At 57.4% G+C, this 18,260-nt stretch overlaps 2 protein-coding genes across 5 annotated transcripts; both read right to left on the minus strand.

The window, feature by feature from the left end:
* Positions 1-280: 280 nt before the first annotated feature.
* LOC127461240 (keratin, type II cytoskeletal 3-like) lies at positions 281-4,909 on the minus strand. 4 transcript variants are annotated; one of them, XM_051768871.1, is made up of 10 exons: positions 4,349-4,909; positions 3,381-3,595; positions 3,206-3,266; positions 2,973-3,068; positions 2,626-2,790; positions 2,389-2,514; positions 1,651-1,871; positions 893-927; positions 731-790; positions 281-676 (listed from the first exon to the last, which is right to left on the minus strand). In XM_051768871.1, exons 1-10 carry the CDS (start codon positions 4,901-4,903, stop codon positions 477-479), a joined length of 1,734 nt encoding a protein of 577 aa, XP_051624831.1. In that variant the 5' UTR covers positions 4,904-4,909; the 3' UTR covers positions 281-476. The 4 variants fall into 4 exon arrangements, with proteins under 4 accessions (XP_051624831.1, XP_051624830.1, XP_051624829.1 ...); XM_051768870.1 differs by having other exon boundaries at positions 281-709; positions 755-790; positions 4,349-4,903; XM_051768869.1 differs by having other exon boundaries at positions 281-679; positions 722-790; positions 4,349-4,903.
* Positions 4,910-10,556: 5,647 nt separating this feature from the next.
* Positions 10,557-17,994, minus strand: LOC127461238 (keratin, type II cytoskeletal 6C-like). Its single transcript, XM_051768866.1, has 9 exons — positions 17,298-17,994; positions 16,270-16,484; positions 16,027-16,087; positions 14,647-14,742; positions 14,362-14,526; positions 13,162-13,287; positions 11,912-12,132; positions 11,104-11,138; positions 10,557-10,996 (listed from the first exon to the last, which is right to left on the minus strand). Exons 1-9 carry the CDS (start codon positions 17,901-17,903, stop codon positions 10,641-10,643), a joined length of 1,881 nt encoding a protein of 626 aa, XP_051624826.1. The 5' UTR covers positions 17,904-17,994; the 3' UTR covers positions 10,557-10,640.
* Positions 17,995-18,260: the final 266 nt, after the last annotated feature.

An 18,260-nucleotide genomic window follows, 5' to 3' on the forward strand; every position in this document is an offset into this window, starting at 1 on the left:
AAGAGGCATCCCCTGAGCTTGGGCACTGCCCCGCTCCATCCCCGACCTCTGCAGTTCCCTCAGAGCACAATCACAACACGTCGGGCAGCAGAACGACCCCCAAATCCCCCCCCCCAGCTCCTTCCCCGCCCCGGGGCAGCTCCCGAAGCAGCGACACAACGAGCCGGTGAATGTTCTCTGCAGTTTATTGGGAACGGCAACATCCCGGGGGAGGAGGGTGGGCCACAGGCACGGGACAGAGCGGGGAAGGGGAGTTTTTATACAGGTTTGCCACGAGAAATGTCCAAGCCGGCGAGGGGGGGCAGCTCCCCGTGCCGGGACCCCGCCGGCATCGCCCCCGGACCCCGCGCGGCACCGGGAGCGGGGCCGAGCCGGGCGGGGGGGACGCGGCTCGTCCCGCGGCGGGGCGGCCGAGCTGGGGGTCGGGGGGCTGGGGCTGCTGCCGGCGGGACGGAGGAGCTGCTGCTCGGCGGGGCTCAGAACCGCACCCCCGAGGTCTTCACCGAGGTGGTGGTGACGCATCTCCGCACCGAGGACGAGCCCCCGCCGGAGCCGCAAATCCTCCCGCTGCCGGAGGAGAAGCCCCCGCCGTACCCCCCTCCTACCAGCCCGCAGCTGCCGCCGCCGAAGCCGCTTCCTCCTCCTCCTCCTCCTCCGCACATCCCTCCGGCCATCCCTCCTCCCATCCCGCTGCCGCCGAATCCTCCCCCTATCCCGCAACTGCCGCCGCCGAATCCTCCTCCCATCCCGCCGCCTCGGCCTCCGGAGATGCTGCTCCTGCCGACCACGGCTGGAAGAGGAGCAGAAGGGCGGGTTACTCACCTTTACCCACCTGCGCTCCCAAAAAAACCCGTTCCGGGTCTCCCCAGGGCCCCCCGGCTCAGACACTCACACACGTTGACGTTGGACGAGCTGTCGTTGCAGAGCCTGCGAGGGAAAACGGGAGCGGTGAATCCCCCGGGAAGCGCCCGCTCCTTCACCTGGGGATTTCCCTTTCCCTACGTGTTTATATTCCCTTTTTTTTTTTTTCTTTCAGAATTTCCCAGTTATTCTTTAAAAAAAATGAGCAACCGATTCCCTACTTTTCCAGAATTTCCCAGTTATTATTTTTTTTTAAAGATATTTATTCCTTATTTTTTTTCAAAGTTTTCTAATTATTCTATGAAGAAATGAGCAACCGATTTCCTATTTTTTTCGGAGCTTCCCAATTGCTCTTTAAAGAAATGAACGACTTATTCCCTATTTTTTCAGAGTTTCCCAATTATCCTTTAAAGAAATGACCAACCTATTCCCTATTTTTCAGGAGTTTCCCAGGTATTCTTTAAAAAAATGAACCACCTACTCCCTACGTTTTTAGGAGTTTGCTGACTATTCTATAAAGAACTGAGCAGCCGATTTCCTATTTTTTTTTCAGACTTTCCCAGTTATTCTTTAAAAAAAAAAAAAGAGCAACCTCGAACCTCACATTTTTACGAGATGGAAAACAAACTTCATAAAATTAACGAAATTAATTTATGATTAACACGCTTAATTTACACTTGCTAATTAGAGCACACGTGACGCTGAGCCGACCTTTAGCGTGCACTCAGTGATTTTACCCGCACGTGGCGTCACTAATTTAGTCAAATAAATGCAAATGAGGCGAGGTACCTGTTCTCCTCCCCCTCCAGCAGCTTCCTGTACATGGCGATCTCCACGTCCAGCGCGATCTTGACGTTCAGCATCTCCTGGTACTCCTTCAGCAGCCGGGCCAGCTCCTCCTTGTCCTTGCTCAGGGCACATTCCAGCTCCTCCAGCTTCCTGCGGGCGTCCTTGAGGGCCATCTCGCCCCTCTCCTCGGCCTCGGCGATGGCCGACTGGAGCTGCTGGTTCTGGGGGGGAGAAAACCGGTTTGTGAGGTCCCTTCTGGCCGGGAGGTCTGTTCTGAGCAGCCTCAGGGCACGAACCCGAGGGCAAACAGGCAGGATCCATCCATCTCATCTCCATCCATCTCCATCCATCTCCATCCATCTCCATCCATCTCCTCCGGAGCACCTGAATTTCCACGACCTCCTTTCCCCCACCCCGCCCAGCTCAGCGCTGACCCAGCACAGGGCCATCACTGGGGAGGTGCTGAGGGTCCTGTACCTGCTCCTGCCCTTCTCAGTCTCATCCCTGAGACACCAACCAACCCTGGGAGCTGCTGAAGGTCCTGTACCTGCTCCTCACCTTCTCAGCCTCATCCCTGAGACACCAACCAACCTCTTACCTGCTCCTGCCCTTCTCAATCTCATCCCTGAGACACCAACCAACCCTGGGAGCTGCTGAGGGTCCTTTACCTGCTCCTCACCTTCTCAGTCTCATCCCTGAGACACCAACCAACCCTGGGAGCTGCTGAGGACCCTTTACCTGCTTCTTCACGTTCTCGAGCTCCGCCCGCAGCCTCTGGATGTTCCTGGTCAGCTCCTGGATCTCGATCTTGGTGTTCCGCAGGTTGTCCCCGTGTTTCCCGGCGGTGTTCTGGAGCTCCTCGTACTGGTGGCACGGGGACAAAAGGACCCATCAGGGACCAAACCGAGCAAGGGCTCAGGTGGTTGGGAAAGCAGGGACTGTCCCAGGGGCCCCAACTCCCTGCCAGAAGCTCACCCTGCTCTGGTACCAGGCCTCGGCCTCGGCGCGGCTGCTCTGGGCGATCTGCTCGTACTGGCGCCGCACCTCCTCGATGATGCTGTCCAGGTCCAGGTGCCGGTTGTTGTCCATGGACACCACCACGGACAGGTCCCGGCTGATGGTCTGCATCTGGGCCAGCTCCTGCGGACAACCCGCGGCTCAGAGGGAGCAGGGAAGAGCAGCAGCTCCGGGGCGGCGGCTCCACCCCGAGCCCACGTGGACACCCAGCCCGGCCTCGGGGTCCTCGGCCACCACACCCTCATTAAAACTTCGCCCAGGGGAAGGGAGAGCTCCTAGAGAGAGCTCCTAGAGAGAGCTCCTACCTCCTCGTAGATGCACCTCAGGAAGTTGATCTCGTCCGTCAGAGCTCCCACCTTGGCCTCCAGCTCCACCTTGGTCATGTAGGCACAGTCCACGTCCTACAGGAGAGATCCCACCGATGACCAACCCCTTGCTCCCATCCTGGGAAGCTGCTGGCACCCCAGGGAGCTGCTGGCACCCCAGAGAGCTGGTGGCACCTGACACCTCCCATCCCTCCCGGTGCCTCTGCACTCACCTTCTTCAGCACCACGAACTCGTTCTCGGCCGCCGTGCGCCGGTTGATCTCCTCCTCGTACCTGGGGGGGCACAGGGCAGGGTGGCACCTCGGGCCCCTCGTCTCTCACCCTGGGGGGGTCTCTGGGCTGTCCCAGCTCCCCTGGTGGTCCCTGCCCGTCCCCCCGGGCACTCACTTGCTCTTGTACTCCTCCACGTACTGCCGCATGTTCTGCAGCTCCGACTCCAGCTGCCCCCGCTGCCCCAGCAGGTTCTCCAGCCGCCTCCTCAGGTTCTGGATGTAGTTCTCAAAGATCGCATCCAGGTTCTTCCTCGGCCCCACCGGCCCCTGCTGCTGCAGCAGCTCCCACTTGGTGGAGAGGACCTTGTTCTGCTGCTCCAGGAACCGGACCTGAACCCAACAGGGGTGTGTGAGACATTCCCGAGGGAACATCCCGCTGCTGGGCGCTTTGGGAGCCCGAGGGGGTCATTCCCCGAACCCCCAGCTGCGGCTCAGTCAGGCATCCGAGCTCCTCAAGTGCATGAGGAGCGTTATTAAATTTATTAGTCATTAAATAATTAAATTTTGAGTCATTCTGAACTTCTCCCTTTGGGACACAGAGATGTTGGCAGAGGAAACATCATCCCGGTTTTCCAGCAGGGTCGGGCTTTGCCGTCAACTTTCCAGTAGTGAGGCCAAGAGGTTTTTTTATTCCCTAACTGCCCACAAATTCTCTCAGGAGGGATTTGCTATTCCTTCGGTTTCTATTTGAGATGGAAATGATCTCAGAGTGTCCCAGAGGTGTTTAATGCCCTGAAGTCCCCGGAATCAGGTTTTGAGGAGAAAGTCTCGCTCAAAGCAAAGCCCAGCAAGGAGAACTCTCAGGACAATTCAATTTACGGCGATGACTTTGCCCTGAATCACCCAAAACGAGGCCGTGGAGCTGAGCTGGCACGAGGAGCCCCAGGAGGTCCTGCAGATGTTCTCTTTAATCTTCCATTAGCACAAAACCTCGTCTATTGTTCGGTGCTGCTCATTAAAACCCGGGTAATTACACCTTGCTGCCGAGGCGCCGCTCTGAGAACTCCAGTGCCCCGTTCCACACCCCGGGGAAGCTGCTCGAGATGCCTCCTCCAAAAAAAAAACCCTACTCTAAGGTCTCACCTTGTCGATGAAGGAGGCGAACTGGTTGTTGAGGGTCTTGATCTGCTCCTTCTCCTGGGTTTTCACCTGCTGGATCTGGGGGTCGATCTCCACGTGGACGGGCCGGAGCAGGCTGGGGTCGACTTGCACGGGCTGGATGCCGGGGCCGGGGAACCCGGGGCCGCCAAAGCCGCCCATTCCCCCTCCTCCCATCCCGCCACCGAAGCCCCCCATCCCTCCGGCGCCGCCCACGCCGCCACCAAAGCCCCCCATTCCCATTCCCATCCCTCCGCAGCTCATCCCGCCGCCGAAGCCGCCCATCCTGCCGCCGTAGCCGCCCCCGTAACAGCCCCCCATGGCCACCCTCCTGCTGCCCCCCACGCTGTGCAGGCTCCTGCTGCTGAAGCCCCCGCACCCTCCTCCTCCTCCTCCTCCTCCTCCTCCCCGCGACGAGGAGTAGGAGCTGTAGCTGATCCTGCTCCGGCCGCCGCCGCCCCCAAATCCTCCTCCGACAGCAGAACAGGAGCTGAACCCTTTCCTGCCTCCGACCCCAAAGCACACGGACTGACGAGACATGGCCGGCTTTTCCCGAGGGGAATCCAAATCCAGAGGAGCACAAAGAGCAGCGGAGCTGGTGTGGGCAGAGGGAAGTGCTAGGAGTCTCCTCTGGCTCCGGCGGCTCCGGGTATTCCCTTTTATCCGCTGCTGGGGGTGGGCCGGGACGGCTTGGGCGTGATGGTGGAAAGCAATTTGGGGTTTTCATCAGCACGGGGCTGTTGACAGATTCTCCGTGAGCTTTTGCCATATTTGGGGCTGCCCAGAAACACGCCCTGTAATCGAGAGGTGAATAAACCCAGAGCATCCAGGCAGGTCTCCATGACTAAGTGGGCTCCCGTATCTTTATGACATCTTGGAAAGCCACTTTGTCCATAATCCCTGTTTTTGCAGCCCCTCATTGGATTTCCAGCTGTCATGAGTGACTCCCAATAACTCCAGATAAAGATCTCCCCATCAAAGTGCCACGGAAAGGCGAAGTTTTGATGAAATCCAAACCATATTATGGCTTTCACAACCGCTCCAACACACCCTAAATCCGCTTTTTATATGTTAAATTGCCTTTGGCGTTTCGGGAGAGACGTTTCCCAATCCAGAACGGGAACTCACGGCACCGAAATTTGAGGAGACTCAGCAGATTCTCCTGCTGGGGGGGAAGAACCTCTCCCCGGAGCGGGTGGTGTCACCGCGGTGGGAGTGTCCTCCACCCCGGGATTAAAGTCCCTCCACCTGCATCTTCCCAAATCTGGGACAACCCACGGGGGCTCCGGAGGGTGCTGGAGAGGAGGGAAGGGGTGACTGGGATCATCCCACCCCTCTCGGTGCTCTGAGGGCCACGGGGAATCCCAACCCCGGGAAGGACCGAGGGACACGTCGGGGACCCGTCGGGGACAGACGGACACACACAGCGGGAGAGGAAGGACAGACGGACAGCTCGAGGTGCTGAGGGGCTCCTGCTGCTCTGGGGAATTCCACCACCTCTGATTTACCAGGTTTTCTCCCAAAAAGTGAGACGACTGACACGGAAAAACCCGCTGAGAGCCGGAGCCGCCACAACCCCCGAGGCACAGTAGGAACCTCTCGCTTCAAAAAATCTTGAGGGGTAAGGAATGAGCTCGAGAAATGTGTTTTGTGGGATGTCCCTGAAATAAAGAACCCCCTTTTTTGGTTTTTTTCGAGTCGCATGTCAATGTATTTTTAATTAATTAATTGGTTAATTTAGAAAATACACAATGATTCCGGTGGGCAGCGTTCCAAACCAAAGTGGATTCTGTGTGCTAATTCGAAGGAAAATGAGCCTGTAAATATGATTTTAGAGACATTCCGAAGGTTTTATCTGTCTGAATATCATCAATTGAACACGTGGTTAATTTAATGGATTAAACAGACAATGCATTTGCATATTTTCCTAGAAAACAGTCAGGAAATAGTGACAGAACATACACATTGGGTTTAAAACAGAAATCAGGGCCACTCAAAAGATCTTGAATGAACAGGGACCTTCAGAAGGGATTTTCAGAGCATTTGAGGAGATTTTGGAAACTCCACGTGGTTTGGAAGTGTCGTGAGGCATCGGAGACAGGAATGTCCCTGCCTGTCACTGGGATGGGGGTTCTGGGCAGAACAGGGCAGAGGGGAGGGGGAAGGTTACCCTGGAGGGGGATTCAGCTGCTGGCCAGGGGTTATCCCAGTCCTGAGGGACTCAGAACACTTGGCCAGAGGTTATCCCAGTCCTGAGGGACTCAAAACCACTTCGCCAGGGGTTATCTCACCTTTGAGGGACTCAAAACCACTTGACCAGGGGTCATCCCAGTCCTGAGGGACTCAGAACCACTTGGCCAGGGGTTATCCCACCTTTGAGGGACTCAAAACCACTTGGCCAGGGGTCATCCCAGTCCTGAGGGACTCAGCCAAGGGTTGGCCAGGGGTTATCCCACCCTTGAGGGGCTCAAAGCCACTTGGCCAGGGGTTATCCCACCCCTGAGGGACTCAGCCAAGGGTTGGCCAGGGGTTATCCCACCCTTGGGACACTCAGGTGATGACTGACTGAGTGTTATCCCACCCCTGAGTGACTCAAAAATCCCTTGGCCAAAGGTTGTCCCACCCCTGAGGGACTCAGGTTTGTCTTGGCCAACGGTTATCCCGCCCTGGAGGGACTCAACGGTTGGCCAAGGGTCCTCCCACCCAGGAGAAACTCGAGTCCCCGTTGGCCAAGGGTTCTCCCACTCCTGAGGAACTCAAAAACCACTTGGTTATTCCACAATAACCAAGGTTATTCTACATAACAAAGGTTACTCCACCCTTGAGGGACTCAGGTCATGACTGACCATGGCTTTTCCCGCCCTTGAGGGGGATCCAGTGGTTGGCTAAAGGTCATCTCACCTCTGAGAGGGTTGGCCAAGGGTTATCCAACCCTTGAGGGACTCAGAAAACACTTGGCCGAGGGTCATCCCACCGTGGAGGGACTCAAAAAACATTTGGCCGAGGGTCATCCCAACCTTGAGAGACTCAAAAAACACTTGGTCGAGGGTCATCCCACCCCAATGGACTCAATGGTTGGCCAAGGGTCATCTCACCCCCGAGCAACTCAAGTCCTGGTTGGACAAGGGTCATCCCACCCTTGAGGGGGATTCCATGGCTGGCCAAGGGTTATCCCACCCTGGAGGGGGATTCCATGGCTGGCCAAGGGTTATCCCACCCCAATGGACTCAATAGTTGGCCAAGGGTCATCTCTCTCCTGAGGGTTGGCCAAAGACCATCCCACCACTGAACACTCCATGGTTGGCCAAGGACCATCCCACCATTGAACACTCAATGGTTGGCCAAGGATCATCCCACCACTGAACACTCAGTGGTTGGCCAAGGATGATCCCACCCCAATGGACTCAATGGTTGGCCAAGGATCATCCCACCCCAATGGACTCAATGGTTGGCCAAGGATCATCCCACCCCTGAACACTCAATGGTTGGCCAAGGGTCATCTCTCTCCTGAGGGTTGGTCAAGGGTCGTCCCACCACTGAACACTCAATGGTTGGCCAAGGATGATCCCACCCCAGTGGACTCCATGGGTGGCCAAGAGTCATCCCACCATTGAACACTCAATGGTTGGCCAAGGATCATCCCACCACTGAACACTCAATGGTTGGCCAAGGATCATCCCACCACTGAACACTCAGTGGTTGACCAAGGGTCATCCCACCCTGGTGAACTCAACTGTTGGCCAAGGGTCATCCCACCCTGGTGACCTCAACTGTTGGCCAAGGGTTCTCCAGATGTGTGTCCCTGCAGCCGGACAATGAGCAACCTCCCCACAATGTGGAAGGGACACCCTCCCTTCCCAAAGGAGCCCGAATGCAGAGTGTCCCGTGTCTCAGTTCCCATCCCCAGAACAGAGCTCAGTTCCCCAGCCCATCCTGCAGCCCAGAGCAGCCCCGGGGAGGTGCAGGATGGCTCAGCCTTCAAGCTGGAGAAAACAGGACGTCCCTTTCTCCCTGGCCTCCCTCCAGGTTGCCAAACACGCAGTTCAAAGGCGCCGGGACTCGCGTGGAACGTCCCACGAGGCGGCTCCGTGAGGAGAGGGGGCCGATGTGCCGCGTCAGCCGCATGCCTGGGTGCTGACCACGCTCAGCGCCCGCAGATCAGACGCCCCAGATTGAGTCACTCTGACGTCTCCAGACGAGATGTGCAGATTATCCCCGGCCTGGAGTCGGGCTCGGCCTCCTCCGGGTGAGACTCGGCCCCAAACCCGGGCTCCGGCCGGTCCCTCCGAGCTCTTGCTCGAGGGGCTGAGCACGGGGAGATCGGGGATGGGGGAAATGGGAACTCGGCAGAAAACGTGGATGGACGACGAGCAGGGCTCGGGCTCCACATCCCGCAGAGCCAAGAGCTCCTGCCGTGGATCTCACATGGAAAAGCTGCTGCAGCGACTCCTCAAAGCGGCTCCGGCACCGTTTGCGCCGGGTTTTGGAGCCGAGGAGAAACACGGAGTTAAAATTAGGCACCGAAGCAGGTGATTAAGCACCAAAACAGGTGATTAAGCACCAAAACAGGTGACTCCTGCCCCAAGCCAAACACCAAAGTGCTCCTGGCTCAACACCAGCTTCTCTGAGCCTTCTCAGCGTCTTATGTTTGGGCCAAACCCAGCCCTGTTCCCCAGCCCTGGCACTCTTGGGCTTCCAAAGGGAGAAGAATTCCCTCTTCCAGGAGCAGGGTTCCCTCTTCCATGAGCCCCGTAGCCGTTCCCCATTGCCTTTCCCAGATTTCTCCCTTGGTCTGCAGCTTCCTGACCCGCTCTGGGGACACCGGCAGCTCCCGGGGGCTGTTGTGGGACTCCCGATCCACCCCCACAGCCTTTTCTGCCTCTTTGATCTCTCCCTGTGGCAGAGGAACCACAGCACAGCTCAGATCAAACACACCAACGCTCCCCTCCCAAAGCCCCTGTGGAGCTGCTCCAAATCTCTGCCTCCTGCTCGGGGAGGGAGGAAGAGCCACTGGGGGAGTTCCTCGGCTTTCCCGGGAGCCGCTGGGGCCTGGGCTCCGGGCTTTGGGATGAATCACCCCTTCCCAGCCCGCCGCGTTCCCACGGCCGGAATCTCGGCTCTTCCCGGGGAGTCTGGAGGTGCCTGAGCCAGCCGAGTGCCGGGGCAGGTGCTTGGCCAACACCCCTGTCCGTGTTCTGCTGCTCTCCCACCGCTGCCCACGGGACCACCACGGCCCCCCCTCTCCTCCAGCACAGACCAAAGTCCCCTCCACCTGGGGCTGATCCAAGGGGAGTGTCAGGAGCAGGGATGTAACTGCATTGGAGGGACCAAGGGCTGTGACAAATTCCTTCCAGGGGAAGGTGTCCCTGCCCGCGGCAGGGGGTTGGATTGGGGTGATCTTTAGGGTCCTTTCCAACCCAAACCATTCCACGGTCCAGTGACTCCGGGTCTCTTCCAGCCCCCCCCCCCCCACTCCGGGGTGTGAGTTTGTGGCTCCAGGTGAGAGCCCAGAGGCATCACCTGAGCTTGGGCACTGCCCTGCTCCATCCCCAACCTCTGGAGTTCCCTCAAAGCCCCGGGACCACACCCTGGGTAGAAAAACCACCCCCACCCTCCCACCCCGCCCTGGGGCAGCTCCCGAAGCAGCGACACAACGAGCCGGTGAATGTTCTCTGCAGTTTATTGGGAACGGCAACATCCCGGGGGGAGGAGAGCGGGGGGAGAGCCGGGGACATCTCGTGCCCCGTCGCGGGGGGCCGGGAGCTGAAGGACGAGTTTATTCCCCTCGGAGACGGTCCGGGGGTGTGCGAGGTGTCCCAGGGGTCACCGGGAACGGGGCGAGCGGAGGGGAAGCCGCAGCTCCGGGGAAGCCCCCGCGGGCAGCACAAGCTCCCGGCAGAGCGGAGCTGCCCAAAGCCCCCCCCGGGGCCAGCCCGGCCCTCCGGCCGCTCGCCGAGCTGCCCCCTCCCCGAGGGACGAGTCCCACCCCGAGGGGAACAGCGGGAGGGACCCCACGGGAAGCAGCCCCGGGACACGGGCCGGGAGGAGAGAGCGGGCAGGAGGAGTTTTGTACACGAGAAATGTCCAAGCCGGCGAGGGGGGGCAGCTCCCCGTGCCGGGACCCCGCCGGCATCGCCCCCGGACCCCGCGCGGCACCGGGAGCGGGGCCGAGCCGGGCGGGGGGGACGCGGCTCGTCCCGCGGCGGGGCGGCCGAGCTGGGGGTCGGGGGGCTGGGGCTGCTGCCGGCGGGACGGAGGAGCTGCTGCTCGGCGGGGCTCAGAACCGCACCCCCGAGGTCTTCACCGAGGTGGTGGTGACGCATCTCCGCACCGAGGACGAGCCCCCGCCGGAGCCGCAAATCCTCCCGCTGCCGGAGGAGAAGCCCCCCCCGTACCCCCCTCCTACCAGCCCGCAGCTGCCGCCCGCGCTGCCGCCGCCGAAGCTGCTTCCTCCGCCGCCGCACACCCCTCCTCCCATCCCGCTGCCTCCGAATCCTCCCCCTATCCCGCTGCCGCCGAATCCTCCTCCCCGGCCGCTGCCGCCGAATCCTCCTCCGATCCCGCTGCCGCCGAATCCTCCTCCCACCCCGCCGACTCTGCCTCCGCTCACGGTGGTGGTCCTGCCGACCACGGCTGGAAGAGAAGCGCAGGTTACGTTCCCGTCGCCCAGTCCCGGGCTCTGTCTCCCAAAAACCCCGGTCTGAAGCTGTTTTTGAGGGTCCCCAAGGGCAGATACTCACAGACGTTGACGTTGGACATGCTGTCGTTGCAGAGCCTGCGGGGGAAATTGGAACAGTTTAATTACCCAGTAAAAGTCAGGTCGTGAAAACTTCAAACCGCGGGTTTGTTGTCGCATTGTTGTCCTGGTTCATCCCTCTGAGCCACTTGGGAATCACTACAAGATCTCAGGAGGAGGTTGGCAATTCCTCTGTGCCATGAGGCTCCTCCAGGTTTGAGGTTCATTAAAAGTGGGCAGCTGACAGTGGTGGTGATGTGGCAGTTCCACCACCTGTGATGAGCCAGGTCTGGGTCCTGAACCAAAAAACACCCCCCCAGAGCACCAATCCCAGTATTTACCCCTTTTATCCCAAATCCTCTTTACGATCAGGTTCCTTCAGGTTTGAGGCTCCTCCAGTTTGGAGGTTCCTCCACAACTGAGGTTCACTAAAATTGGGCACCTGCCAGTGATGGAGTGGCAGTTCCACCATCTTTAATGATCCAGTTACGTGTCCTGACCCCTCAACACATCCCCCGGAGCACCAATCCCAACACCCACCCTTTTTATCCCAATCCCTCTTTAGAAGAGGTTCCTCCAGTTTTGAGGCTCCTCCAGGTCTGAGGTTCACTAAAAATTTGGCACCTGCCAGTGATGGAGGGGCAGTTCCACCACCTTTAGCGATCCAGTTACGGGTCCTGACCCCTCAACACATCCCCCAGAGCACCAATCCCGACATCCACCACCTTTATCCCAAAGAACTGGTCCGGGATAGCAGAGCCCACACTCCGGGTGTCCATCCCATCCCATCCCCAGCAGAGCTCAGGTCTCACCTGTTCTCCTCCCCCTCCAGCAGCTTCCTGTACATGGCGATCTCCACGTCCAGCGCGATCTTGACGTTCAGCAGCTCCTGGTACTCCTTCAGCAGCCGGGCCAGCTCCTCCTTGTCCTTGCTCAGGGCTGCCTCCAGCTCCTCCAGCTTTATCCGGGCGTCCTTGAGGGCCATCTCGCCCCTCTCCTCGGCCTCGGCGATGGCCGACTGGAGCTGCTGGTTCTGGGGGGACAACGGGAGGTGTCTCGGACCTTGTTTTGTCACTCAGGGTCAGCCCTCGGACCCCCGAGGGGAGAAATCCAGGGGAAATGTCCAAGATTCACAGAATGCTCAGAGGTGGAAGGGACCCACAGGGATCATCGAGTCCAACTCTTTAGTGGAATGGTCCGGATGGGAATTAAATCCTCATCCTCGGTGTTGCTCCATGAACTTGGGGTGACTGGAGGTTTCTGGCCCAGTCCTGGTCATTCATGATCCAACCTGCTGCCACCATCCCCTGAGACACCACCCGACCCCCACCTGCTCCTTCATGTCCTTGATCTCACCCCCGAGACACCAACTGACCTCTACCTTCTTCTTCCCATCCTCGACCTCATCCCCAAGACACCACCCAACCCTTTATGTGCTTGTTCACCTCCTCAATCTCATCCCCAAGACACCACCCAACCCTTTATGTGCTTGTTCACCTTCTCAATCTCATCCCTGAGACACCACCCAACCCTTCCCTGCTCCTTCACCTCCTCAATCTCATCCCCCAGACACCACCCAACCCTTCCCTGCTCCTTCACCTCCTCAATCTCATCCCCAAGAACCAACCAACCCTTCCCTGCTCCTTCACCTCCTCAATCTCATCCCCAAGAACCAACCAACCCTTCCCTGCTCCTTCACCTCCTCAGTCTCATCCCCGAGACACCAATGAATCCTCACCTGCCTCTTCAGCTTCTGAATATCATCCCCAAAATACCAACCAACCTCTGCCTTCTTCTTCCCATCCTTGACCTCATCCCCAAGACACCACCCAACCTTTTACCTGCTTCATGTCCTCCATCTCATCCCCAAGACACCACCCAACCCTTCCCTGCTCCTTCACCTCCTCAATCTCATCCCCAAGAACCAACCAACTTCTCAACCTGCCTCTCACCTCCTCAGTCTCAACCCCAAGACACCAACCAACCCTTCCCTGCTCCTTCACCTCCTCCATCTCATCCCCGAGACCCCACCCAACCCTCTGAGGTGCTGAGGACACTTTACCTGCTTCTTCACGTTCTCGATGTCCGCCCGCAGCCTCTGGATGTTCCTGGTCAGCTCCTGGATCTCGATCTTGGTGTTCCGCAGGTTGTCCCCGTGGCGCCCGGCCGTGCTCTGCAGCTGCTCGTACTGGTGGCACGAGGGGACAAAGGGACCCCTCAGCCACACGTCCCTGGTGCCTCCGGGGGGTTTGGCACCAGTTCTGTGGCTCAGGGGCTGCCACGAGGACCCGGCACGTGATGGGTGTTGAGTGTTAAACAGGGTGCTGGGACCCAACCGTTGGGTTTGAGCTCTGAAAGGGATCTTCATCCCACAGGGGTGGCATAAAAGCCTTGGCCAAGTGGTTTGGAGTCCCTCAAGGGTGGGATGACCCTCGGCCAACTGTTGAGTCCTTCAGGGTTGGGATAATCCTTGGCCAACCACTGACTCACTCTCAAAGGTGGAAAATCCTTGGCTAAGCATGGCTTGAATCCCTCAAGGGTGGGATAACCCTTGGCCAACTGAGTCCATCGAGGTGGGATAACGGATAACCCTTAGAAAATCATCACCTGAGCCCCTCAAGGGTGGGATAACCCTGGGCCAACCACTGAGTCCATCAGGGGTGGGATAATGGATAACCCTTGGAAAATCATCACCTGAGCCCCTCAAGGGTGGGATAACCCCGGGCCAACCTGAGTCCCCCTCAAAGGTGGACAATCAGTGACCCCGAGAAGCGCCTCTTGGCTTCTGAGAAGTGAAGCTGGGCTGGACTTTCCTCACTAAGGTGCCTTGTTGGCCATTTGTCTCGAGGGGCCGGTGCCGTTCACCACAGGGACACGGCGGGGACGGTGACTCAGATCCCTCAAAAGCAACCCAAGCCCTGTGGGGACGTCCTTGCGCCACGAGCTCCAGCCCCGTTAGGCCGGTGAGGTGTGTCACCCCGCCAGAAATGATTATAGAGTATTATAAATTATTATAAAGTATTATAAAGTATTATAAAGTATTATAAATGATTATAAATTATAATAAGTTATTATAAATTGTTATAAATTATTTTAAATTATTATAAATTATTATAAATTATTATAAATTATTATAAATTATTATAAATTATTATAAATTATTATAAATTATTTTAAATTATTATAAATTATTATACATTATTATAAATGATTATAAATGACTCGACCCCGCCCCAGGGGCCTCGCCCGGTCCCAGCCTCACCTGGCTCTGGTACCAGGCCTCGGCCTCGGCGCGGCTGCTCTGGGCGATCTGCTCGTACTGGCGCCGCACCTCCTCGATGATGCTGTCCAGGTCCAGGTGCCGGTTGTTGTCCATGGACACCACCACGGACAGGTCCCGGCTGATGGTCTGCATCTGGGCCAGCTCCTGCGGACAACCCGCGGCTCAGAGGGAGCAGGGAGGAACAGCGACTCCGGGGCGGCGGCTCCACCCCGAGCCCACCCGTCCCACCCTGTCCCCACCCGTCCCACCCCGTCCCCATCCTACCTCCTCGTAGATGCACCTCAGGAAGTTGATCTCGTCGGTCAGAGCTCCCACCCTGGCCTCCAGCTCCACCTTGGTCATGTAGGCCGAGTCCACGTCCTAAAGGAGAGATCCCACAGAAAAACAGTCGCGTTCACTCTCGGGAATCCTTCGGGATCGCGGGAGCCGCGGGCAGGGCTGGGGGGGTTGGGTCACCCACGGGGGGGGGGGTTTATGTGGAATTCTAGAGTCTGTGTTTACATGGAATTCTGGAAATGTATGGAATTCCATGTGGAATTCTGTAGTCTGTGTTTACATGGAATTCTGTAAATGTATGGGATTCCATGTGGAATTCTATAGTCTGTGTTTATATGGAATTTTATAATACAGGGGTGTTTATATGGAATTCTATAGTCTGTGTTTATATGGAATTCTATAAATGTATGGAATTCTATATGGAATTCTATAAATGTATGGAATTCTATAAATGTATGGAATTCTATATGGATTCTATAGTCTGTGTTTATATGGGATTTTATAATACTCACAGGGGTGTTTATATGGAATTCTATAGTCTGTGTTCATATGGAATTCTGTAAATGTATGGAATTCTATATGGAATTCTATAAATGTATGGGGATTGAGGGGTTATTTGGTGAGAATTGAGGGATTATTTGGTGGGATTGAGGGGTTATTTGGTGGAGATTGAGGAGTTATTTGGTGGGGATTGAGGGGTTATTTGGTGGGAATTGAGGGATTATTTGGTGGGGATTGAGGGGTTATTTGGTGGGGATTGAGGGGTTATTTGGTAGGGATTGAGGGATTATTTGGTGGGATTGAGGGGTTATTTGGTGGGGATTGAGGGATTATTTGGTAGGGTTTGAGGGGTTATTTGGTGGGGTTTGAGGGGTTATTTGGTGGGATTGAGGGGTTATTTGGTGGGGATTGAGGGATTATTTGGTGGGTTTGAGGGGTTATTTGGTGGGAATTGAGGGGTTATTTGGTGGGAATTGAGGGGTTATTTGGTGGGGTTTGAGGGATTATTTGGTGGGGATTGAGGGGTTATTTGGTGGGGATTGAGGGATTATTTGGTGGGGATTGAGGGATTATTTGGTGGGGATTGAGGGGTTATTTGGTGGGGTTTGAGGGATTATTTGGTGGGGATTGAGGGATTATTTGGTGGGGATTGAGGGATTATTTGGTGGGGATTGAGGGATTATTTGGTGGGGATTGAGGGGTTATTTGGTAGGGATTGAGGGATTATTTGGTGGGATTGAGGGGTTATTTGGTGGGGATTGAGGGATTATTTGGTAGGGTTTGAGGGGTTATTTGGTGGGGTTTGAGGGATTATTTGGTGGGGATTGAGGGGTTATTTGGTGGGGATTGAGGGGTTATTTGACTCACCTTCTTCAGCACCACGAACTCGTTCTCGGCCGTCGTGCGCCGGTTGATCTCCTCCTCGTACCTGGGGGGAGAAAAAGCAAAGGATGAGTTCCCGCCTTCTCCCACCAAAGGGGGGAGAAAAAAACCCTAAAATTAAACATTTGGACCCATAAACCACCCCCGGGATCACCGTAAAAAGGAGTTTGGGGGCAGAGAAGTGCCCAAAAAGCTGTTTGAGGCTGCCCGAGCGTGGTGGCAACTCACTTGCTCTTGTACTCCTCCACGTACTGCTGCATGTTCTGCAGCTCCGACTCCAGCTGCCCCCGCTGCGCCAGGATGGAGTCCAGCTGCCTCCTCAGGTTCTGGATGTAGCTCTCAAAGATCACACTCAGGTCCTTCCTCGGCCCCGACGGCCCCTGCTGCTGCAGCAGCTCCCACTTGGTGGAGAGGACCTTGTTCTGCTGCTCCAGGAACCGGACCTGAACCCAACAGGGGTGTGTGAGACATTCCCGAGGGAACATCCCACTGCCCAAACCTCCGGGGAGCTCTGGGGGGCCAAGGGAATCACTCCCCAAATCCCCAACAGGACATGGCTTCCAAGAGCAAAATTCCTCCCTTCTTTCTCCTTTTTCTCCCCCCCCCCCATTATCCTTAATTTCTCCTTTTGGCTCTCCTTGTCCTGCTGCTCCAGGAATCAGACCTAAATCCAGGACATGGAGGATTCTCCATCACACGGGAACAGGTCCCGCCAACGCCTCTTTCATCACCCAGAGGGATTTGCATGGTGATGAGACAACCAGGTAACTTTTGTTTTCTAATCCCTGCTCTTGCCTGAGCAGCAAAATCGGGGAAAGGAGGGAATTCCTAACAATTCCCAGCTCAGAGGAGGTTTTAAACGCAGCCCCAACCCCACGCCTGTCCCCTGTGGAAATCTGGCTTAGATCTGAAATCCCGGAGATGTGGGAAGGGAGAGCAAAGATCTAAAGGAATGTTTCAGTGGGAGGCTGTTTGGGCAGAGGATGGTGGAGGAGGCAGAACCCGAGCCCGAAACCTGCGGAGGTTGGAGGGGTTGAACCTGCTCGCAGGAGCAACCTCAGAGCAGGGCAGATGAAAGCCCCGCAGACACGGCTTTGATCTCGTGGGGAGGAGAGATTCCCATCTCTTCCCTTAATGAGAAGGCTCCGCTGGAGCTCCTCAGCCGGCTGGGATTCACCTCCACAGGGACGGTTCTGCACCGGTGGGGAAGTTCCTCCCGGTTTCCACCCGGCCCGGTTTCCACCCCGCCCTCTCACCTTGTCGATGAAGGAGGCGAACTGGTTGTTGAGGGTCTTGATCTGCTCCTTCTCCTGGGTTTTCACCTGCTGGATCTGGGGGTCGATCTCCACGTGGACGGGCCGGAGCAGGGTCGAGTCGATCTGCACCGGCTGGATGCCGGGGCCGGCTCTTCCCGGGCCACCCATGACAAAGCCTGGGCCACCAAAGCCTGGGCCGCCAAAGCCTGGGCCGCCATAGCCACCGCCGTAGCCTCCCACCCCAGCACCGAAGCCGCCCATTCCTCCGCCGCCTCCCATCCCTCCGAAGCCGCAGATTCCTCCTCCTCCGCCGCCCATCCCGCCCCCGAAGCTGCCGAGCCCCCCGTAGCCGCCGCCGAAGCCGCCCACCCTGCCCCCGTAGCAGCCCCCCCCGGCTATCCTGGCGCTGCCCCCCAGCCCGTGGAGGCTCCTGCTGCCGAAGCCGCCGCAGCGCCCGCCGGCCCCGTAGCCCCTGGACACGGAGTAGGAGCTGTAGCTGCTCCGGCTGCGCCCGCCGCCCCCGAAGCCCCCGCCCATGGCAGAGCAGGAGCTGAAGCCCCTCCGGCTCCCCCCTCCAAAGCTCCTGCAGACAGACTGGCGAGACATCCTGGGTTCTCCTCAAAGAGAGCGGAACAGACTGGGAAAGGCTGAGCAGGTGGATGAGGCTGGAAGGAGAAGGGAAGTCGGTCCCTCTGGCTGGAGGGCAGCGGGTGCTCCTTTTATGCGCTCCCGGAGTGGGCTGGGTCTGCATGGGCGTGAGGAGGAGACAGCTCCTGTCTTCATCAGCGTGGCGTGGTCGCAGATTCCCATCTCCAATTTGCCAAACATTGACCCTACCCAGGAACACACCCTCCAACGCGGCAGAAAAGGCACAACAAAGGTCCGGCTGGGGCTCCCAAGGCTCCCTGACCCGGGAATTCTGAGCCTTGAGGAGCAGCAGAGCCTCCCCGGGATACACCGGGA

This window comes from Manacus candei, unplaced genomic scaffold, assembly GCF_025592945.1.
Source record: "Manacus candei isolate 608988 ecotype Guabito, Panama unplaced genomic scaffold, ASM2559294v1 h1tg000098l, whole genome shotgun sequence".
NCBI classification, from domain to species: domain Eukaryota; kingdom Metazoa; phylum Chordata; class Aves; order Passeriformes; family Pipridae; genus Manacus; species Manacus candei.